This window comes from Pseudorca crassidens, chromosome 1 (assembly GCF_039906515.1).
Source record: "Pseudorca crassidens isolate mPseCra1 chromosome 1, mPseCra1.hap1, whole genome shotgun sequence".
NCBI classification, from domain to species: Eukaryota; Metazoa; Chordata; class Mammalia; order Artiodactyla; family Delphinidae; genus Pseudorca; species Pseudorca crassidens.
Genome location: NC_090296.1, coordinates 78955909 through 78980231, shown reverse-complemented (window position 1 = coordinate 78980231; position 24323 = coordinate 78955909). Strand labels below are relative to the sequence as shown.

The window sequence follows — 24323 nt, the reverse complement described above, 5'->3', positions numbered from 1 at the left end:
TACTTAAGGCCGGATTAGAGGCGGCGGCCGCGGATTCCCGAGCCCTGCAGCCGGCTCCGCGCGCTCCGCCCCGGCTTCGCAGGCGGCAGCGCGGGAGCGCCCGGTGCCCGCTGAAGTGCCAGGCGCGGGGGCTGGGGCCTGGACCCTTTTTTTGGCTCCCAACCGCCGGCGGTGAGTGGGGCCCAAAGACCTCGCTCGGGCGGGCGGGAGCTCGAGGACCTGCACGCGGCCACCCCCGCTCCGCCCCGCCCCTCGCCCGGGCATCCGCCGGCTCCAGACCTGACGCCCGGACGGCGCTGGCTGTTCGTGGCCGACCTCCGGACCGCGCCAGCTGCCCATCAGTTGGGCGTGCTTGGGTTTCCTTCCCCATTTCCCTCTTTTAAGTACAATAAAAGGGAGAGGGGAATCGTGGATTTTTAAAAAATTTTGTTTGATTCTTTAATTGGGGGGCAATTCGCTCCCAGTCGGGAGGTGAGGCCCGGGGAGTGGCCAGGAGCGGGGACGTGCCCGGTACTGCCCAGTCTTTGTCTGCTGCCTCCGGATGCACAGCGATGGGGGAATGGACCATCTTGGAGAGGCTGCTGGAAGCCGCGGTGCAGCAGCACTCCACTATGATCGGGAGGTAAGGGCGCCGAGCCGGTCATCAGCCGGCCCCGTCGGGCGGCCCCCGGGAGTCCTTTCTAAAGTCCAGACCGAGTCCCGACAGCCCTCAGACCATCCTCTGACCCCTTGCCATCATCCTTGGCCCATGCGCCTATGTTCCTGGCATTGAGGGATTGCCTGATGCCCAGTGATGCCCTCCTCCTCCGGCAGCTCCTCGTCCCTTCCCTATGAGGCACCACCAGGGGATTCACTCTTCTCCCATTAGCAAAGGAGTTATTGGCTCCGTCGTGGTCCCCCCACTCTCTGGAGTCGGAGCCAATCTTCATCCGGTTCCCTAAATAGAATCTACAAAGAAGGCAGGATTGTATTTGGACAGAGAAGGGCAAATGGGGAGACAGATTTGCTCTTCAGAGCAGATGTTATCTTTTCCCAACAAACATTTATTAAGCTAAACTGATTTACCTGTTAAAACTTACAGTGCCAGAAACCGACACACCCAATTGACACTTTATGTGTCTCTATATGTGTATATATGTATATTCACATACCTAAATACTATATATATTCATGTATATATGTGTATATATAGTCATAGTTATCTGTTTATATAAAGCTTAAGTTCCATATTCATACTGAGGCTAAACTAAATATCCTCTTGGAGTAGTTATATACATATTCTGTGTGTAGACTTTGTATTTTCTGTGTTCAGCTAGTCCATGTACATTTGCCGTATTCAGAGTGAAGGTGTGTTTTGTGCCTCTCTACATTCCATGTTGCAAATACACCATGTCCAGTGTAGGGAGGTACACATGCTTGAGATCCCTGTAGTATGAAGTGTTCCCAGTCTACCAACATCCTGCAGAAAGGGAAGAGACAAAAATGTTTGCTGGATTCCCAGTTCAGTACCACGAAGGATGGATAGCTCCCCAATCAAGGACGGAGCTGGGAAGGGAGGCAGGGGTTTCCTAAGTCAGTGACTCAGCCCATGAGAACCTCTCTCCCTCCTTTGTCCACTGCTCAGGATCCTGTTGACTGTGGTGGTGATCTTCCGCATCCTCATTGTGGCCATTGTCGGGGAGACGGTGTACGATGATGAGCAGACCATGTTTGTGTGCAACACCCTACAGCCCGGCTGTAACCAGGCCTGCTATGACCGCGCCTTCCCCATCTCCCACATACGTTACTGGGTCTTCCAGATCATAATGGTGTGTACCCCCAGTCTCTGCTTCATCACTTACTCTGTGCACCAGTCTGCCAAGCAGCGAGAACGCCGCTACTCTACTGTCTTCCTAGCCCTGGACAGAGATCCCCCTGAGTCCATGGGGAGCGCTGGAGGACCTGGGGGTGGGAGCAGTGGTGTTGGCAAACGAGAAGACAAGAAGTTGCAAAGTGCCATTGTCAATGGGGTGCTGCAGAACACAGAGAACACAAGCAAGGAGACGGAGCCAGATTGTTTAGAGGTTAAGGAGCTGACTCCACACCCATCGGGGTTGCGCACTGCAGCACGATCCAAGCTCCGAAGGCAGGAAGGCATCTCCCGCTTCTACATTATCCAAGTGGTGTTCCGAAATGCCCTGGAGATTGGGTTTCTGGTGGGCCAATACTTTCTGTATGGCTTCAGCGTCCCAGGGTTGTATGAGTGTGACCGCTACCCCTGCATCAAGGAGGTGGAATGTTACGTGTCCCGGCCTACTGAGAAGACTGTCTTTCTAGTGTTCATGTTTGCTGTGAGTGGCATCTGTGTGGTGCTGAACCTGGCTGAACTCAACCACCTGGGCTGGCGCAAGATCAAGCTGGCCGTGCGAGGGGCCCAGGCCAAGAGGAAATCAGTCTATGAGATCCGCAACAAGGACCTGCCACGGGTCAGTGTTCCCAATATTGGCAGGACTCAGTCCAGCGACTCTGCCTATGTGTGAAAGGGCAGGTTTTGGAAAGGCCTGGGGGATGACAAGTAGCCCCAAGGCAGACGACTGTGGAGAGTGGCTCTATCTGCCCTCATTTATGTGGCTGTCATCACTGAGACGTAGAATAAGGCTGGTTAAGAGAAGATCTTGCCTCAATGGGAGAGGAGAGAAAGTAGAATGATAACGTCACACCACTGGTTCCAGAGACAGTTGGATAGAGTGCTGAGAGGATGAGTTGGACTTCTTTGAGTCCTTTTGTTTCGTGGTCCAGTTTGATACTGATCATAGTGGATTTGCACAGCTACCAAGCAGGACTTAGCTCTGCTAAGCTCTGTATTCTGGTGAATGGCGTGAGTCAAATATTTTATTGGTACACAATTTGTGACCTATCTCGACACATCCTTCCATCCTGGGCTGCAGGACAAACATCCTTGAGGCATCCTTCATGTACCTCTCCCATCAGCATGCCCCTCTCCCTCCGCCCAGGATAGCATGCCAGCTTTTCTCTCAGTCTGGCCTTACAGTAGACCTAATATGGTTTATCTGCAAGCTAGAGGGAATTCCATGGGGTGCTTTTTGGAGAATGGCCATGGCAGAGGTTTGCATTATAGCCCCGTCTGACCGGCCCTTAGTCATTATGAAAACCTTAGGAATGTCTCAATATTTCCAGTTTTCTAACTCGAACTGCACTGGTGCTGTTTATTAGGGGCAGGGTGTTGGGTGGGAGGGAGGGAATTGAAATATGCAACTATAATAGTCCTGTGGGATGGTTGTTGCCCTGTTAGGCATGTGGTTATGAGCTTTGGGATATTTCTGCCTTCCAGATTGTGGACTTTGGACAGCATTAAAAATATATTTGCTGTTGTTGTTGTTAATATCAAGGGTGTCTACCCGAGCCACAGAATTTCTAACTGGTGTATTTCACTCATTTTCTTGTATAGTTTTGCTGTGCAACACAGCTGCACTTCGTTTTGCCATGGTTTGAATTTACCTGTGTGCTCACACCAGAGACCTTAATCAGCCCATGTCAATCCTGATTTATTATTTTATCAGCTATTTTTGAACCACACACAATCACTGGCTTAAGAAACCTGGAACTAAACACTATTGGCTAACACGTGTGTACGGATGCTTATTTGAGATATATACCAAAGGTTCAAAAACCTGTTGCTTTGGACTGTGAACATGTTTCCTTCTCTTTGCTCCTATTTATTTAAGTGCCATCCTGTACCTTTCACATCCACTGTGTATTTAGTTAAAGCATTGGCCAAGAATAATATTTGGCTAACGTGCTTTTATGAAGCCCTCTGTTTCCTTTGCATTACCATTATGATTTTTGGTTTAGATATGGACGTGGTGTAACACACAACTGAGGATCTGTTTAAAATAAAGTTCTTGCCTTTTTTTTTTAATGGGAAGAGTCTGCCATTTTCTATTTTGATTGGGATTCTATTTATTCAAATATATGTTCAAACTGTTTTGTTACATATTCAAAAAAAAAAAAAAAACAGAACTTTGGGGGCAGGAAGTGAAGGACGGTTGAAAAGTATTTGAGGGATGACTGATAAAGTCCAGCCACTAACAGATGAGAAGAGGCTGGTGCATTTTGTGAATGTATAGAAGTGTGTGAGGAGGTATTCAAATAGTAGTATTTACTAGCTCCTTTCCATTCTAGTCCAAGATTTCTCTGCTTGTCTAAGGATATTTCTTGTAATAAAATGTCAATGCTATAATATATTAGTTTATTCCAGGAGTGGAATTATTTTTCCCTTTCCACCATACTTTCATGCTATCAGTTGTTACATCTAGCAGCATGCTGTGCTCCCTATCATCTCTTTAAGGCCTGATGTTTAAATGATGCTAACCCAATAGTCAAACAGAACCTTCTAGACCAGCACTGTCCAATGCAACTTTGTGTAATGATGGTAATGTCTACTATCTTTGCTGCTCAGTATGACAATGACTGTTGAGCTCTAAGAATGTGGCTAGTGCAACTGAAGAACTAAATTTCTAATTCCATTTAATTTTAATTAATTTAAATAGCCATATATGGTTGGTTGCTACTGTATCATACAGCACAATTCTAGACTTTTAATCAAGCATTTCTTATTGGGTTCTTTCAAAGGAGACTGATCCTTTGCTTATACGTCCTAAGATATTACATTTTACCCACACATTTTACTAGCATGTTTGGCATTTTCTGTCTACATGCGGTCCCATTAGTTCGGTAGACCAGTACACTTCCTCAGTTCTTAAATGCTATTCACCTTCTAATTCCAATGCGTCCTTTGTCTGAATATTGCAAAGCAATGTGGAATTTCCTGGATGCTTGCTTTTCAAACACAATTGTTGCATCCTTTAACTATTGCAGTGCGGATGCCAATTTTAGAATGAAAATACGTTTATTTCAATCTATAGGTTTCCATCTGCAGTATAAACAGGCAGTTGAAAAGGATTATTCTTGAATAAAGAAACAGATCCTCCTCTGTTTTGTATCTGGTGAGCTAAAAATGTTTTAAGACACCTCCCAGAGATGGAGGAAGAGTGTTTTTTGAGAGCTCTTAGCTTACGCTTGGGCGTGAAAGAAGTAGGAAGCTGTGTGGAAAACAAGGGCTGTTGTATTTATGCCGTGATGTGAGATTGGAGAAACGATAGTATTTCCTGGTAGAAATGCATCCCATATCAGTGGGGCTGATCTATGTCAGCTCTTTGATGTTTCCAAACACCCTCAAATGGTAAGATTATTAATTCACTTGTCGGTAGTGGAGCAGGGAACACACCTTCCTCTGGGCATATAGAGTCATCCCTCAGAATGACTGATGTGTGTCAGTTTGATTCTTTTGCTTTCTATTTAATGAAGGAAACACACTGATAATTTGATGGTTCACATAGCTATGTGATGGATGTGACCTTAACCTGTACTTTTGATAGGACAACACCAATCTATTCTCTTAAATTTAAGAGCCTTTTGGCGAACCACAGGCCCTTTTGGCCCGTGTGTGCACAATGTGTGGTCGTGTGTGTGTGTGTGTGTGTGAATGTGTGTGTGGGCGCATGCACGTTGGTGGGGTGATGAGTGCTAATGTGTGAACTGTGAATTTAAAATCTTGAAGAATAGCCTAGAGAGACTGAAATTACTTAGCCTGGGGAAAAGAAAGCTTAAAGTACAGAATTTGTCATTTTTAAGTCCTCAAATATTTAAAGGGTTAAAAAATATGAAGGATAATAGCTGTACTCGCTGACCTCTGAGAGCAGAGGAAAAGGACTGGATTTATTATCAAGGGTGCGGGAAATGAATAAAGTACCAGAAAGAACACGGTTTCCCTTTCACCTCTGCTTTTCTTTCTTTCTTTTTTTTAAAATGCTGTTTCTTCTGCAGGGAATACCTGACCCACTACCTCCTTTCACTGGACTGTGTGTGTTCCTCTTCACCCACTAAAAATCAGTCTGGCTGTCTGTTCACACAGAAACTTATTCTAAACTCTCCTCCAGGCTAGCTAAGTGCACCTGCACTAAGCCTCCATAAAAGTCACTCTGTCCCTTGCTGCGTGGAGATGAGATGTTTCCAGATCAGTGTGTGGCTCCTTGAGGGTGGGAACCGTGCCTAACCCACTGTAACCATATGTGACATTCATTATCACCATCTTATCTACTACCAGAGAGATGGGGGCCTCAGTTTTCCATCTGGCAACAGTCTTCCAGACTCAGAATATACAGATGCTAAAAGCATCCTTTGGAAACATTAAGTCAAGCCCTTTATTGAATGGTTGAGGAAACCGAAAGATTTAAGATCAAGACAGTGAGTTTCCTGGAAAATGATGTAAGCATTCGTCCTGGAGGATTGGAATATTTAGGAAACAATATTTATATTGGTTTTACTTACTTTATATTTTACCAAGTATATTAGTCTGCTCAGGCTGCCATAACAAAATATCACGGACTTGGTGACTTGAAAAACAAGAATTTATTTTCTCACAGTTCTGGAAACTGGAAGTCCAAGATCAAGGTGTTGGCAGGATTAGTTTCTTCTGAGACCTCTCCTTGCTTTGCAGGTGGTCACCTTCTCTCTGTGTCCTCATGTGGTCATTCCTCTGTACATGTGCACCCCTAGTGTCTCTCTCTGTGTCTTAATCTCCTCTTCTTTATGAGGACATGAGTCAGATTGAATTAGGGAAGACCCTAATGACCTCATTTTAACTTAATCACCCTTTAAAGGCCCTATCTTTAAATACAGTCACATTCTGCCCTGCAAGATGCAATTTAGCCCATAATACTAAGTATTTTCAAACCTTAAGTACCCTTATGGTTCCAGGGGGGAGGCTTATATAATTTATTGTACAAAATGGGATACCTTTGAGAATGAAAGGGGCAGATAGCTAATTGCATGGAACACCAGAACAATGGGTGTAAACTGGATCTGTCCTGAGCAAACCAAGTTGTGTGGCTACTTTACTTAAGACAATCCACTGCCATTGAGTTCCTGCTCCAGGGCCTCGAACCCTGGAGATAATAACACCTAAGTCTCAGCTCTTGAGAAGGGCTGTCAAGGCTGCTTCTCAGACAAACAGATAAACTTTTATGTCAGGAATAATGGGAAAATAATACTTAAAGAATATGAATGCCTTTGCCCCACTCCAGACAACCTAAATTAGAATCTCTGACGCTGTAGCCTGGGCATCTGTATTTTATTTTCCAATTTCTAGGGGATCGAATGTGTAGTCAGGGTGGAGGACTAGGGATTCAGAGACATTAGCATAAAATTACGACAACCAGATATTTGGAGGAGAAATTGGGAAAGGGCCAGAAGGGAAGTGTGAGGTCCTCACAACAGAGCTGCCCTTGCTTACGCCACGTGCGAGGTTAGTGATGAGATGCTCTAGATGGAAGGCTAGCAAAAATTCTCAGACTTTAGGAGTAGAAGCAGTGGCCCTGGCGGTGAGAGGGGCTGACCAAGGATAGCACCTGGAGTGGACAGAGGAGGAGAAGCTCAGTTTGGGGGGTGAAAGGGCAAGTTGCAAAGGCAAGTTGCAAAGTGGTTTCATAAAGTTCAGGGAGGTGGAATCTCAAGGAAGAAGACCTGTTCTGAGTATGCAACTTTAATAAGCATTCAGCTAGATAAAATAGCTAAATACCAGATAGCTAAAGGCCTCGAAACCATCCACTAGACTTGGTGAGTGAGTGAGTGCGAAGTGAGAAAGAAGAAATGGTGAGCACAGACCATCCTCTGCTTTTCATACTTCCAGACCTCCTGCAGGTTCCATAGAAGCAATTAAAATCAGAGCAGACCAAGGGTAAATTATCCATCCCATCCCAGCCAGGCCTCTGATACTCAGTCAGGCATGGCGAGCCAGCTTTATGACTGCTCAAAGATTACGTTCCTTTAGGAGATTGTCACACACCAGACAGATGGCGTGTTAGCTCAAGAAGACCTGGTGGAACCCAGCCCAAACGAGTATTGTGGCTAAAGTGTGTTCAGTGGCTCTTGTCAGCTTTGGATCTTGGGGCTGTAAGCCAAATGAGTGTATAGAGAGGTGTCTGAGAGGACACTGGTGCCAAATACCAATGCACAACTTGCTGTTGTGAATCAGATCCTTGGTTCACCCAGGCCAGTGTTCTAAGTGTCTGTCCGCTGGGGCAAACCAGTTCTGAGGAATGGATCAGTTCTTCTCTCTGACTCCAAAGACGAGGATGCTCTCTAAATCATGTTTATTTAACTTAATAAATAAAAGACCTATGATCTATAACTACACCCCAGCTCCCCCATACCCAACCCCTTCCCTGAAAGTTCCAGTCCCCCAAAACATCATGCGATAGAAAGTCATTCAATTCAATTCACTGCTTTCTTGGGCACTGATGGTGTGCAAGGGCTTAGACTAGGTGTTAAAGGAAATTTAAAGACAAGTGTGATGCCTCACAGGGCCTACAGTTTATCTGAGGGAAATAAGACAAGTTCATAAGGCAGAATGTGAAGCGCCACGTTCAAGGCTCAAGGTATTCTGAGATCTAAGGAGGGAGCCGTCACATCCAGTGTGTGTATGTGTGTGTGTTGAAGGCGGGGAGCAGGTCTAGAAAAATGTCACCATCGAGGTGGTATTGAGATGGGTCTCCTTGAAGAATAAAGAAGGAAGTGGGGACCAACATAAACATTCACCTCCAGCAGAGAAGTCTGGGACATAGTGGAGAACTGGGGTATTTTGTTCTGCCTGGACTTCACAGAGAGAAGTGGTGGCAAGTGAGTTTGGAAGGTGAGCGGAGTGGACCACATTGTACACCGGGGAAAGGAAGCTGCACTGAATTGGGGAGAAATGTGAAGACACACCTTTCAGCAAAGCCTCTTAATGCCATCGTTTTGAGTCCTTTTAGGTCCCCAGGCATCAGCCATACTGTCCCTTTCTGACCAAGCTGAGATTCCATCTCAGGATCAGCCTTGATTTGGAAAACACATGTCAATCTCAACAGTAAAGGATTGGAACAAATATCCAGGGTGAAGGTTGGGGATTTGGCAGCATGGCTCCATTAACATTAGTGGGAGTTAGTCAGCTAAATCCCAGACACTGAGCAGAATCCTCATTTATTTACCACGATGACCTTCCTGCTGTGAATTGATACAATATTTCAGAATCACTTAGAACAGATTAAGCTTTGTATCATCTCCCTCTCCTGAAAGGGAAATCTTTTTGAAAATTGCTGCCCTGTGCACTGAAATGTCTGTATTTGTGGGCAACTCTGGCCAGTGGGAACATATGGGCACCTAAATATAGAATTGGTGAATTTCGATACCTCTGAGACATTTGATCTGGGGAAATTTTATCGCTTGTACCTGTCTCCAGGTAGGGACCAAGCTTTTTGCAAATGAATTGCTTTCTCCAAAAAATCTTTTTGTTTCCTTTTTGATTAATTTTCTATTTCCTTCCCTCCATATTTTCTATTTTCCCAAATATAATAAAAGAAAAAATTCCTGAATGTTTTTTTATATGAAATCTGAATGGTCTAAAGATTTCTCTTCATGATCTCAATAATAGCAAATACATGTTAAACACTTCCTCCTTAACCCTCACAACAACCCTGAAAGAAGAGTGCTACTTATGATTACCTCCATTTTTTAGATGAGGAAACCAAAATATGTAGATGTTAAGTCAACTTGCCTAGGGCATACAGCTAGTCCATGGCTATGTCTAGACTTCAGCCCATGCAATGTGATGTTGAAGCCAAGTTTTAACACTTCATGACATTACCATCAAGAAAGCTCTACTGGATAAGGTCTCAGGAAACCTGGTGTCGTGGTCTGCTACCTTTCTCTCAGTACATCTTTCATTGGGACATTTCTCCTCCCCCTTCTCCACACCAAATGCTCTTTTCTTGGTGCAACCTGAGACTGTGAGGTTTTCCAAGGCATTGCCACATCATAGTCACCATTGTTTCTGCAGTTCCTGGTCCGGACAGAACAAGCCTTCATAAATGTCTATTGATTGAGTAAGTAAATCACCTTGAGGTGGGATGGGAAAGGTCATTCCATTCACTTCTTCATTTTGTAGATACAACTTAGTTCCAGAGAGTATGCCTGAATAAAGAGCTCCAGGTTAGATGGAAGTTGAGGCAGGGTGGGATTAAGAAAGTAGCTTGTCAAGTTGTCAGGAAAGGATAGCCTGGGTGGACAAAGGTTGCTAGCAATTATTTGCAAAGTCAGAGGTCCTCTGACTCCTAGCCCATATCTCTCCCAGCATAGCTCATGAGAATCATGAGTTGGCAACAGTGTTGGAGAGAAAGAGATCTTGTCTTGGTTAAGCATATGGCCCATCCAGCTCTGAGGCGCCATATTCCTGGGCTTGATCCAGGTCAGAGGATTAACTCAAGGCCACAGACCTATGGGCTTTTTCCCCAGCTGTGCATGTGGGTAAACGTCTATCTCTGGGAGCACCTTGGGCATCTCCACACTCCCTACTCTGAGAGACCATGTTCTTGAACATTTCTTCCAGAACCCCTGGTCAGTATGGGGGGTTACAGATGGAGCTCAGGCTCCCTTAGGCCATGAAGAATACCTCTGACTCTTACCCATCCTGACTGCAGGTTCTCTGCAGGTTTCTCTCTCTCTCTTCCAGGAGCCCACGGATGACCTGCCCTGCATGCTCATTGGCGAGTGTTTCCCAGTGTTGTTTAGAAGCTTCTCTCCCTGCCCCATTTTTTCCATCACTATGCTTTGCCTAACAGGAACTCAGAAAATTCATTTATTATTTTCACACATATATACTGAGTGCAGTATTTATACACGCTCAGCTCTGAGCTAGGCACTAAGGATACAGAAGATATGTCAGAGAAAACCAAAGGAAGCAGCTTGGGGCTGGTCTTTCTTTACAAGGAAAAAGGCAGAGGTGAGAGACAGCCAATCACAGATGGAAAAGAGCATGAGCAATAGAGTTCCAGAGCCTTCCTTTAGAGAAGCAAGCAGACTATATGCATCTGATGCCAAAAGTCAATCTTTTCTTTTATAAAAATATAAGAATATAACCTCAATTGATGCTGTAGGCCAAAGATAACTTTGTGAACTGGACATAGGGATATTTTTTCTCCCTTTCCAGAAACTAAAGTCAAATTATAATACCAGCTATTGGTTTCTTCAGTTATAAGAGCTGTAATAGTGATAATAATGACCATTTTAACAGTCATGATAGTGATAGTAAACATTTGAGTAGATGCCTTTTCTCACCTCTTCCCTGTGTACTGTCTTATTGGGTCTCTGCAACCCCTGTTTATGGAGTGTGCAGAGGACAGAATGGGTGGTACTTGCTTTTCCTTAAAGGAACAAAACCTCAGAGCTTCAGTTTTGGTGGCTTGTCCAAAACCACTGTTAGTTTTAATACAGGTGAGACAGAGCCCTGTTCTCTTATAATCTGATGTACTTTCCATCTTGCCTAGTCAAATGCTAAGCTTTAGATTGTCAAGAGAGATATCTAGAAATGTAAGGAGGGAAATGAATATATTCTCAGAAAGTGGTTTCCTATACTTCCAAAGAGGTTGCAAGGAAATTTGACAGTCCAGTCTTTAGAGAAGGATGTCGGTCTTGGTCCCTTGGGAACTGCAGTTTGTTCAGGACAGTTAGAACAGTCTTTCACCTGGACTGCAGACCAGAGGAAGCTGAAGTGAGCATCCTGACAAGGTAGCCAGGTCTGACATGGGATCTTCCCCTTAGCTATCTTCTGTGATTCCAGAGATGAGAGAGGAAATTGAAAAGCAGCACTTTTTCTTTTCCAAAAACCCCAGCACTTATTTCCCCTCATTACAAAAGTAATGCACATTCAGGGCAGAGAGAAGCACAACAAAAAAATTCTGTCACTCAAAGAGAATCATTGTTACCTGTGTCTGTCCTTTCGTGTACACCTGTGTAAGACTTCTATTCAGTAGCTAGAGAGATGGGTACACACAGGACCATGGATGCGGGGTTCCTAAAGGTAACATCACAGTGTCCATACTATTTTGTAGACTTTTTTCCACTTGGAAATAGATAGTCAGTATTTTCCACATCAAAAATACCTTCACAACATGTTTTTGATTAGTGGATATATGTTCCATAATATGGTGGTACCACAATCTACTTGAACAGTTCCCTAATTTTGGATATTTGGATTGTTACCAGTTGTCCTGTCATGCACAATAATGAGGTTAACATCTTTGTACACTTCCTGGATTGCTTCTTCAGGATAACTGGATTACAGAGTAGGCACTTAACGTTTGTCACTACGTTTTGCCAAATTTTCAAAAAGTGACTGTGAGAGTGTTAGTAGATGTTGGTCATTCATGAGAAAGTTCAAGAAGCAGGTAATTTCTGAGATTCTGGCAAAACTAGCTTATGAGACAGGAAGACACAGAAAGTCTCCTCAAATTTGTTTTGGGCGGAAAGGTGAAGGAAAAAAAATTTTTAGATTCATTTTTGTCTGTTATTGAAAACAATCAGTAAGTGTGTGTGTGTGTGTGTGTGTGTGTGTGTGTGTGTGTGTGTGTAATGGGAGCTAACCCTCTAAATACAAGATGTCAACACTGAGACTCTGGGAGGCTGTGACTCCTGAGATTGAGACAAAATTCTTGGTCCAAGGGTTGAGGATGAGCATAATGCGTAATCAGGTCAGGGAAGCATCCTGGAGTAACCATAAAAGGACGGCACAGCTGTGAGAAAACAAATGCATATAATTAAATCCTGAAGGCCAGCTCATGCATTGGGTCATGAAGCAGCCTTGGCTAAAGGAATCATATGGTTGGAACCCACACTAAGTAGTCAAAAGCCAGCTGGTGAATCACAAGGAAGGCATGAAGCCCTATCTCCTGGGCACAGAGGTGGCGCTCCACTGAGCCACCAAGCTTTTATACGTCTCCTGTCAGGCCTATGCCTGGGCTAGAACCCAAGTGGCTGAGATGGAGATGTCATAAAGAAACCGGTGTCAAAACTTATAAGTTACTTATCTGGGGATACAGCTAGGCTAGAAAGGGCATGTAAGATAACCAGTCCTTATTAAAAGGAACACATATTTCCAAAGGAACTCTTTTTCTATCAAGTTACCCTGAAATTTATTTAAATGAAGGTGCATTTGATAAAAATAGCAGTTTCCTTCTCTGTGCCTGGGTGCTAATGAGCTCAGAAGGCACTGATTCCTCACTTTGATATATTCGCTCTCCTCACCACACCTCTCTCTGGCACTCCTAGGATCCCAGGGTGTTGAAATGAGGATGGCTGGTACTTAAAAAGACTTTCCTGGGTGAGAAAATACAATGACGTAACAATTTCTTTTTTAAGGAATGAGGGAAGAAGGGAGGTGAGTGGTGGGTAGAAAGAGTATTGTTTTAAGAATATTGGAAGGCCAACTAACTTCACTTGTCTGCATACTTTGTGGGGGTAGATTTCATATCTAGCATGTACTTGGGGGCTTTCTGGGGTCAAAGGAATAATAATAAATTAGGAATATAGGAGAATGACAGGTAGCTGGCAAGCAGTTGCAAGCACAGGCTTTAGAGTCACCTGCCCTACAAAAATAATAGTGACATGCAATGTAGTAGTGTCCCATGATCATCTCTGATTAATATTGACACATTCATTCTACAGGTATTTACTGAGACTCAGCTGTGGGTCAGACACTGAATTAGCTTCTTGGCTCTCACTTTCTAGTTGTGTGATCTGGACAGTTACTTAACCTTGCTAAACCTCCGATTCCAGATCTGTGAAATGGAAATAATAAAGCCATCTATTTCATTGGTTGTTGGGAGTCATAAACTTGATTATGTTTGTAAAGAACGCTTCTCATTGCTTGTTACCTACTAAGTGCTTAATAAATGTTATTGGTTTATTATAATCATGATTATTACTATTAATGAGACTCTAGGTGATTGGATGTGGCTACTGGTACATTGAATTTATCACAGCCCTGTCTGCAAGAGGATACTGAGGAAGGAGAAAAGAAACATAGAAAGAGGAACCTGGCAAGGACATCAGCTTTTTCTCATCCCACAGTTTGTCTCAGGCCAATGCCGTGGCTCCAACGGTCAATTTGACGGGAGGACCAGGTGATATGTATAGGGAGTACATGATATAATCCAGCTTTGACACCAGAGAAGGTGGACTGGGCAGCTAGGACATTGGCCTCCTTGCTGAAGAAGTGATTAGAAAGAGAAATGGAGGAGCTGGAAATCCCTTTTTATTTACCTAGAACTTGGCTCTGTTGCAAGATCTAAATAAACTACTTCCATATGTATAGACTTTTATATTGTCCAACAAGATGCTATCATCCACATTCTCCCACAATCCTCCCTCAACAACCTTGTAAGACAGAATAGAAAATAGCCCTGTCTTACAGATGAGAAAATGGGGTTTAGAGACACTTACTCTTTAATACCAAACAACCAGGCACAGAGTCAGGATTGAAGCGAAGCATGCTGGAAACCCAAACCTCCAGTTACTAGAATGTCTGCTATTCCTAATACTGACGTCTTTACAGTTCATGTGATTATCTGTGCTCTTCAGAGGGCTTTTCTGGGCAAAGGGAAACTTATTTTAACCTTGGACAGACAAGAACATGATTAAATAAACAAAACTTTTGGAGACATTGCAAAGCACATAGAACAAAGTCTAAAGCCACGGAGAAGAGAACAGTATGGAGGTTCCTTAAAAACTTAAAAATAGAACTACCATATGACCCAGCAATCCCACTCCTGGGCATATACCCTGAGAAAACCATAATTCAAAAAGAGACATGTACTACAATGTTCATTGCAGCACTATTTACAATAGCCAGGACCTGGAAGCAACCTAAGTGTCCATCGACAGATGAATGGATAAAGAAGATGTGGCACATATATACAATGGAATATTACTCAACCATAAAAAGAAACGAAATTGAGTTATTTGTAGTGAGGTGGATGGACCTAGAGTCTGTCATACAGAGTGAAGTGAGTCAGAAAGAGAAAAACAAATACCGTATGCTAACATATATATATGGAAACTAAAATTTTAAAAAATGGTTCTGAAGAACCTAGAGGCAGGACAGGAATAAAGATGCAAACATAGAGAATGGACTTGAGGACATGGGGAGGAGGAAGGGTAAGCTGGGACGAAGTGAGAGAGTGGCATGGACATATATACACTACCAAATGTAAAATAGATAGCTAGTGGGAAGCAGCCGCATAGCATAGGGAGATCAGCTCGGTGCTTTGTGACCACCTAGAGGGGTGGAAAGGGAGGGTGGGAAGGAGATGTAAGAGGGAGGAGATATGGGGATATATGCATACGTATAGCTGATTCACTTTGTTATACAGCAGAAACACAACAATGTAAAGCAATTATATTCCAATAAAGATGTTAAAAATAAATAAATAAAAGGAGAAATATAAATAAAGCCACAGAGAAATTTGAACATTATTGTTATTTATTATCCATGACCCTGATCTTGTTGAGGCACTACTAATGGACTCATTTATTGAATTAATAGATGTGAAGTTCTTATGTACAGTGTCCGGCATATAGTATGTCCTCAATGAACTCCTGTATTGCTGAGTGAAAAACAAATAATTTTACTTATTGAGTGCTTATTAAGAGCTTTACATGTAATAATGCATTGGTAACCACAACAAGCCTCTGGGCCCATTTTAGGGTTAGAGAAGAGGAAGCTGGGGCCCAGAGAGGTTACAGAGCACTAAGTGTGGTATGAACTCATTTTGGGCTGTATGTATTTGCATGTAGAGAAGTCTGCAAGGAATATACCTGTCCTTGAGTGATAAAGAAATTGGGGAAATTGAAATTTAATTCAACTTACGGATTTTCCACAAATAGAATATAATTTATGATACTTTAATATGATACAATTATGAGATATTTAATTTTATAATCTTCAAGAATTTTAACTTACTGCATTTAGAGGAAAGTAGGAGGTTTAACACTGTCTGGCCTCCCGTGGCTTAACTTTCATCAATTGTTTATTCATGAAAGTCTTCTCAAAACAGATTAAATGTGCCACCAACGTCCAGCCTGGGCTCTGACTGACACAAGCATCAACTCTGTGCTATGCTAACGCAATATTCTTGTGAGGAAGGTAGTTTAGACCCAAACTGTAAACTACAGGTGGAAAAACTGAGGTGAGTGGCTAGCTTGCCCTAGGCTATGAGGAAAGAGTACCTAATTACAAAGCCTTTTGTTCATTTTGTCTTCACCAGAATCTTATAATGAGCTTAAGGGAGCAACCGGAGGTGGAAGGGCAGAGATAAGAGCTCAAGTCACTGACAGGTAAAGAGGGGAAGGCCCTTGGCAGAATTTACCGTCCCCACTGACAATCTTAGAATTCTGAAACTTGGTGCGTGGGGGAGTTGGGTGGAGTAAGGGATAAGGTCCGGGAGGCAGTGGGTAGATTTGAAGGTAGAATCTCTACTGAGATTGGCCAGGTACAAAGCTAGATTATTGGGATGTTGGAGAGGAAATATTTGTAAGACATAATCCACAAATATTCGAGAAATTCTAAAGGTGGCTCAGCCCTTATCAGACTTGGTCCCAAACAACTGTGCTGTGGGCAAAATTTCTCATAGACCTTCCTCCCTCCCCCTCCCTCCCTCCTCCCTCCCCCTCCCTCCTCCCTTCTGCCTCCGTCCTTCCTTCCTTCCTTCCTCCCTCCCTCCCTTCCTTCCTCCCTCCCTCCTTCTTTCATTCTCTCTCCCTCTCTCTCTGTCTCTCTCTCTACTTCCTTACTTCTTTTTTTCTTTCTGTTCATGATTTTACGGGGTTTCCATCTTTTCTCTCTTGGGAGGGGGGAGGAATTTTTGTAAGTTCATTTACTCCAAGGATGAAGTTTTAAAATTACTACTCCTTTAAAAAAAAGAAAAAACCTTAATAAAAGAAAAATGTTTGACCCGAAAGAGGGTATTACTGATGATGGATAATAGGTGTCAATGAAAATATTTTTAAGCGTGATCTTTCTAGCTCACTCAAACAATACCACCGGGGGCTCTCCTACTTTTGCTTTTTAATTTATTTTTTTCAAGTATAGTTGATTTACAATGTTGTGTTTATTTCTGCTGTACAGCAAAGTGATTCAGTTATATATATATGTGTGTATATATACATATATATAATCTTTTTCATATTCTTTTCCATTATGGTTTATCACAGGACACTGAATATAGCTCCCAATGTTATACAGTAGGACCTTGTTGTTTATCTATTCTATATATAATAGTTTGCATCTGCTAACCCCAGACTCCCACTCCATCCCTCCCTCACCCACCTCCGCCTTGGCAACCACAGGTCTGTTCTCTATGTCTGTGAGTCTGTTTCATAGATAAGTTCACTTGTGTCATATTTTAGATTCCACGTATAAGTAATATCATATGGTATTTGCCTTTCCCTTTCTGACTTACTTCACTTAGTATGATAATCTCCAGGCCCATCCATGTTGCTGCAAATGCCATTATTTCATTCTTGTTGATGGCTGAGTAATATTCCATTGTGTATATATATATATATATATATATATATATATATATATATATATACACACACACACCATATTTTCCACGTCTTGGCTACTGTGAATAGTGTTGTTGCAGGAAGGGGAACCCCTTTCCAGGGCCCAAGAGGGGGCTCTTGTCTAACACTCAGGAATGAATTGTCTGAGGAGACACATGTGCTGACAAAGCAAAAGATTTTATTGGCAAGGGGCGCCCAGGTAGAGAGCAGAAGGACTGCTCTGCCACGTGGCTCACATCGTCAGGTTTTATGGTGATGGGCTTAGTTTCCGGCTTGTCTCTGGCCAATCATTCTGACTCAGGGTCCTTCCTGGTGGTGCGCGCATCTCTCTCTTAGCCAGCATGAGGATTCTGGGAGGTTGGCAGGACAAATCTTCTCCTCCCTCCCGTGGGCTGGCGTGCCCTCCCTCCTTTCGGCCCCTCCTGAATTCTTCCGGTTAGCTTTTGTTGGCAGCCCCACGGTCTCTATTGGGACCTCCTGTTGTGAGACAGTTGAGGCAAGTGGCTATCATCGTGCCTGGCCGAGGCGGGAGGTTTCGGTCAACAGTTCCCTAACAGTGTTGCTATGAATGTCGGGGTGCATGTATCTTTTTGAATTACAGTTTGGTCTGGATATATGCCCAGGAGTGGGATTGCTAGATCATATGACAACGCTATTTTTAGGTTTTTTGAGGAACCTCTATACTGTTCTCCATAGTGGCTGCACCAGTTTACATTCCCACCAGCAGCGTAGGGGGGACTCCTACTTTTTTTTTTTTTTTTTTTTTTGCGGTACGCGGGCCTCTCACTGTTGTGGCCTCTCCCATTGTGGAGCACAGGCTCCGGATGCGCAGGCTCAGCGGCCATGGCTCACGGGCCCAGCCGCTCCGCGGCACGTGGGATCCTCCCGGACCGGGGCACGAACCCGTGGCCCCTGCATCGGCAGGCGGACTCTTAACCACCGCGCCACCAGGGAAGCCCGGGACTCCTACTTTTTATCAGCCGTTCAGCTCTCTCATAGACTCACAGGCTCCCGGGGTGGCAGTGGTGTTGTATGCAGCTAGTCCAGCCTCTTCTTGGATGTTTGAATTCCCTATACAGCATCCGTTCCCAGTGGCTGCTCCCATCTGCTGGTGAGGAGCTGGTTCCCTTCAAGAGAGTCTGCTCTATGTTCTGGCAGCTCTGATGGCTTGAAAGTTCTTCCCTGTGTTGAGCTGAAATCTCCTCCCTGGACCTGAGGCAAGAGCCCAGTAGAAAAAGTGTTTCTTTCTTGCAGGACATAGAGGTGTGTTGGAACCTCAGAGGACATACACGCTGGATTCAATGGTCGTCTCTCTTTGCCAGGAATACACATTTCACTCTGAAAAAATAGAGATAACTAAATTCAAGCAGCAAGAGTGTCATTTACCTCCCACACAGGCAATAATACTTGTACCAGGTTCCCATTTGGAAAAATAGACAAGTTTGTTTGTTCACTCAGATTGAGTTGGTATCAACTAACCACAAGCTCCATATGTTGCTTTTTCTGTTTGGGTTGCTAGGCATGAGGAATTCATGGGGAGCTTACTAAACATGTTTGACACATTTTCGCATGTGAATCATAAATATTGGTGGATTCTTTTCAGGAGCGGCTGTCATTCAGAAATAGATCCTGACTGAAGCTTTCCTCCTCAAGAGGAAGACCTGGATTTCAGGCTGCACGAAGCCCTGACTGAATGCAGGAGGCAGGTCCCCCCGTGCGATGCAAAAGAGTAGTAGAAATGTGAGCCCTTTGCAACAGCCGTGGCATTTTGCAGTTAACAAAATGCCTCCCCATTCACAATCTCATCTGACCTCCCAACTCCCCTGTGAGACAGGTATCAGGGCTGGTAGCTGCCTCCATCCCAGGAATAAAGTCCTGAGCCCCAAAGAGCCGTGATGGGAGGACAAACCCCCAGCATGAGAATCTCCCGAGAATGACTGGCTCATCCTGGCAGTGCCGGGGCTGTGCTTCCTCGGTGTGGGAACATGCACTCCACTACCCTGCTGAGTCCAGCCATTTCATTTCTTATCTTGGTTTACTCAGTACCGAGCCAGTGGCACTTACATAAATGTCCTTCTGGCATGAGGGAGGGAGAGAGAGGGGAAAGAGAGGGAGAGGGAGAGAGAGAGAGAGAGAGAGAGAAAGGGGGGGGGGAAACAGCAGCTGTCAGCAGAGTGTCAGGCTGGGGACCTGCCATCTCATTGAGCAAAGCTCCAGTCATCTCCAACAATGTCCTGGGTGCAGCTCTAATCATGGGTGATGGGTTTGTCCCCGGGCTCAGGATTACTTCCTGCCCTTAAAGAGAACAGGGAGAGAGAGTCCTTTAGCTGTTACCACGGTGTCACTTGTAAATCATTAACCAGGACAGAGAGGAACCAGAGCAAGATGAAAACAAGTGAATCCTGATACCAAGGCCCCTCAAGACCATGTCTCAGTGGCAACATCTGAGCATTAATCTTACGTGGCTATCACCAACAGGCCATCTGTTTAGGTGGGACAGTGGGGACTACACTTTGCATTTCTTTTAACTCTAAAGAGTCTTCCAATATTTAGCATTTTCCACTGGGGCTGGAAAAACTCCCTCTTGTGTGATCTGCTCCACCTCCCTGCCTCTGACGGCACTGGAGACCCCTCCGCTCTTGGTGGCCGTGCTCCTGGAGTTCAATGCCTCTTCTTTTTCTGCAGTTCCCCCATGGAGGAGACTGTGCAACCATCTTGTAGACCCCACTCCAAGGCCCCTAACCCTACAGAGTTTTCTTTTCTCTCTGAGGGCCCCCAGCTTAAAAGACCATCAAGAACCAAGATTGATGAATGTGGATATGGTTGAAGCTTATTGATTGTTACATGGGGAATCATACTAGTCTGTCTACTTTATGCATGTAAAATCTCTATAATAACATTTTTTAACACCTTTATTAGAGTATAATTGTTTTACAGTGGTTAGTTTCTGCTGTATAACAAAGTGAATCAGCTATATGTATACATATATCCCCAAATCCCCTCCCTGTTGCATCTCCCTCCCACCCTCCCTATCCCACCCCTCCAGGTGGTCACAAAGCACCGAGCTGATCTCCCTGTGCTATGCGGCTGCTTCCCACTAGCTATCTATTTTATCTATTTATCTATTTTGGTAGTGTATATATGTCCATGCCACTCCCTCACTTTGTCCCAGCTTACACTCCCCGCCCCATGTCCTCAAGTCCATTCTCTACGTCTGTGTCTTTATTTCTGTCCTGCTCCTAGGTCCATCAGTACCTTTTTTTTTTTAGATTCCATATATATGTGTTAGCATATGGTATTTGTTTTTCTATTTCTGACTTACTTCACTCTGTATGACAGACTCTAGGTCCATCCACCTCACTACAAATAACTCAATTATAATAAAAAACTTTTTAAAGACATAGCATCAGGATGATTGGACTTGACAGAATTACAAAATGGAAGTCTTGACTCAAGCTCTGCAATCTGGCTGGCCTGAGATAAAATCCCAGCTCTGCCGCTTTCCAATAGTAATTGGACATGACACTTAACCTTTCTAAGACTTCCTCATCTATAAAACCAGAGAAAGATTAGTTACCCCATCAGGTTTCTGTCAGCATTGAGTGAGATAATAAATTTTCTTTCTTTTCCATTTTTAAAAATTGAAGTATGGTTGACGTACACTATTACGTAAGTTACAGGTGTATGACGTAGTGATTCACAGTTTTTAAAGGTTATATTTCATTAGCAGTTACTACATAATGCTGGCTATATTCTGTGTTGTGTAATACATCCTTGTAGCTTATTTATTTTATTCCTAATAATTTGTACCTCTGAATCCTCTACTCCTATCTTAACAAGTAGTTTTCTTAACAAGTGGCAGAAATCATCTTTAATTAGTTTAAAAAAAAAGAGGGATTGCAGTATAAGGATATAAGGGTACTTCAAAATTCTAAGATGGGAGTGCAGCTGACTCTCAAGAGTAAATTGAAAGCAGGGACTCCAAGAGCATCAGGACCATGATACTTGGTTTGACATCTCTGTGCCTCTCTGCATGATCGTTCTACTCTTCTCTTTACCGCAGGCCAGTTTCCTGTTTGTCAGTCAGCACGATTGAAAACGTGGCCCCCAACAGCAGTTCCCAGGTTTATATTTTCTCAATCCAATAGCACAGCCAGTCTGAGTTTGGATCCCCTGGTCTGGATTCCAAGTTTTCTGGGGCAGGTCTTTTGTCTAGCTTGAACAAGAAGTCTACCCCTATACCCAACAACGAAGGCTGGAGCTGAGGTCATGCTGTGATAAAGTGAAGGCTCCCATGGTGACCATATGGATGGAGTTGGCCAATAGAAGTTCCCAGAGGAAGGGAGAGCAGTCTCCAAAACATTGTCGGGGTTGGGGTGGGAGTGGTACTGGGCAGACAACATGATGAGAGTCAAAATGCAAAATGCTCAGGACACAGCCATTTGTAGCCAAGTATTGGTTCCCATTCCTTTGAACTGACCCATCTCCATGCCTCCTGGCAAAGTCTTAGGTTAGCGCATCTGACAAGATGGGAGGAGAACTACAGTTACGGCCATTCACGCCTTCATTCCAGAGTGCCTACTCCGTACCAGAGAAAGAGGGTACAGCAGGGAACAGAGACAAGAATCCCTGCCCTCATGGGAACTTATAATGGGTGTGATGCAATAACAAACATTTTTAAATATAACGTTTTGCACCTCCAAGGAGAAATTGAACAGGAAAGTGGGATAGGAAGTGCTGGGGGCTATAATTGTAAACAGGGTGGACAAGGAAGTGATATTTGAACAATGGCCTGAAGAAGGTGAAGGAGTGAGCCTTGTGGCTCTCTGGGAGATGAGCGGTCCAGGTAGAGGGGCCAGCAGGTGACAAAGCCCTAAGTCAGAGGGAACAGCAACAAGGCCAGTGCAGCTGGAGCGGAGTAAGAGAGAGGAAGAGTACAGGACATATAAGACCAATGACCTTCGCTGGGGTTTTCAGGATTTTCTACCTGGGGAAGAGGAGAGGTGTGGTAAAATACTGATGCTGGTGACCAGAGCATCAGCCCCATCCATTCTTTAGTGGTCCATAAATAATCCATTTCTAATGGGAGACAGCCTGTAATACGGCAGTTTCTCACACTGTAAGAATAACAGGAAATTATAGACAGGGCTGCAAACGGAAGGCCCAGCTGCATGGAAATGCCAGGACACCCCTCACCTCCAGGGCACTGTTTATCAAGCAACTGAGATAGTTGCATAGTGCTGGCGGGAGAACCAAAGTTTTCATGAAGGGTGAATGTCCTTTTGCACACAGATGGGCCAGTGAGGGAAGAAAATGCAAGGCTGATAAGAAAGAAATTTAATAACCACTTCTAAAAGATGCCAACATAATAATTGTTCTCAGTGCCTTGAATTCTGAATATTGATTAAGAGATGGTCCATGTAGTCCCAGAGGAGAAAACCCCTGTTATGTGATTGTGCCCTGGAGCCCTTTCTGCAATGATCACAGCTGAGTATTTTGAGGGAGGACATTAGCTAACAAACAGCTAGGAGAAAATAGAAAGGGAGAGCCAGAGAGAAACCTTTCATGTTCCCAGGAAATCAGTATCAACCCAAAGCCCACACTGATGGGCTGTTCTCTGGAAGCCACGATTTGTACAGTACAAGAGTAGTTTGTACTGTCAAACAAAATGCAGTTCACTTCTGAGCCTCGGACAACTACATACAAGAAAGAATGTGTGGCGATTGGGTGAGGGACTCCAGAAGTTAAGCACCTGTCAAACATCTGGGCAGAATGAAAGAGGGAGATGTAATTTAGACAGAGGAAATGAATTACAAAGGAGAAGCACAGCAAATCCAGTCCTCCTGCAGCAAGTGGTCCAGGAAAAGTGGGGGGGCGTGCTACGAAATAAGCCTCTTAACTGACCTAGATTAATAATGATATTCTCTCCTTTAATAATTGATTCCAATGATCAGAAGAGAGAATTTCTTTCTGTAGTTTGGAATAGCTGTTGTCTCAAAGAGGAACCATTTCTAACAGGTAATTTGCATCTATCTTTAAACTCATGTGACAAAATGTATGTACAAACATACACAAAAATATTGGTTACAATGAGGAATGAAATGAGCAAAGGGAGAGGAAGTAGGACATTCCTTCCATGTCTTTCTCATATGTGTACACTTTGGTACGTTGACCAATGGCACATGAATTTGGTTTTCTAATTATGATACAGATTATGATAATTACCATTTCTTTCTTCTGGACATCTTTGATACCAAGAACAGAGGATTTGGGGGTAAAATATGCCAGATCACACTATATCACAGAGCATATCATTGTTAAAATGTAGGTCTATCTATCTACCCATTCTATCTATCTACCTATCTATCCACCTATCTATCTATCTATCTAATAAACAGTACAAATATACGGCACAAAATTCAAAGATTATATATTCTTTCTCCCACTCTATCTTCAGACAGTTTCCCCAGAGATAAGAGACATTATGTGCATCCGTTGTTTAATGCTACAACATACACTATTTTCACCTTGCCCTTTTCGCTTAACAAAATAACATTGGGTTGGGTCCATATAGCACTGTGCCTCATTTTATTTCAAAGGCTGCATAGTATTCCATTGCATGTTTGCACCATAATTTATTTAACCACTCACCTAGTGATGGATATTTTCGTTGTTTCCAAGCTTTGGTTGCTGCAAACAATACTCTACTTTGGGACGTTAGGCATTAGGTAAAGACAGTCAGTTGAGAAACTGCTCAATGTTTTGTTAGATAATGCTTCACTATTGAAGCATTGAACTGAAAATGAACTGAAAATGTGGAACGA

At 43.7% G+C, this 24323-nt stretch overlaps 1 protein-coding gene across 1 annotated transcript; it reads left to right on the top strand.

Annotated features, from left to right (window-relative positions):
• Window position 1: 1 nt before the first annotated feature.
• On the top strand, window positions 2-3215 carry GJD2 (gap junction protein delta 2). Its single transcript, XM_067742359.1, has 2 exons — window positions 2-622; window positions 1625-3215. The coding sequence occupies exons 1-2, from the start codon at window positions 552-554 to the stop codon at window positions 2517-2519; spliced, it is 966 nt and encodes a 321-aa protein (XP_067598460.1). The 5' UTR covers window positions 2-551; the 3' UTR covers window positions 2520-3215.
• The last annotated feature ends 21108 nt before the right edge of the window (window positions 3216-24323 follow it).

Excerpts from the sequence above, each read along its gene's own strand:
- GJD2 (XM_067742359.1), top strand. The coding sequence starts at position 552 with ATGGGGGAATGGACCATCTTGGAGAGGCTGCTGGAAGCCGCGGTGCAG. Across the intron at positions 623-1,624 it reads CACTCCACTATGATCGGGAG|GATCCTGTTGACTGTGGTGG; the intron begins GTAAGGGCGCCG and ends TCCACTGCTCAG.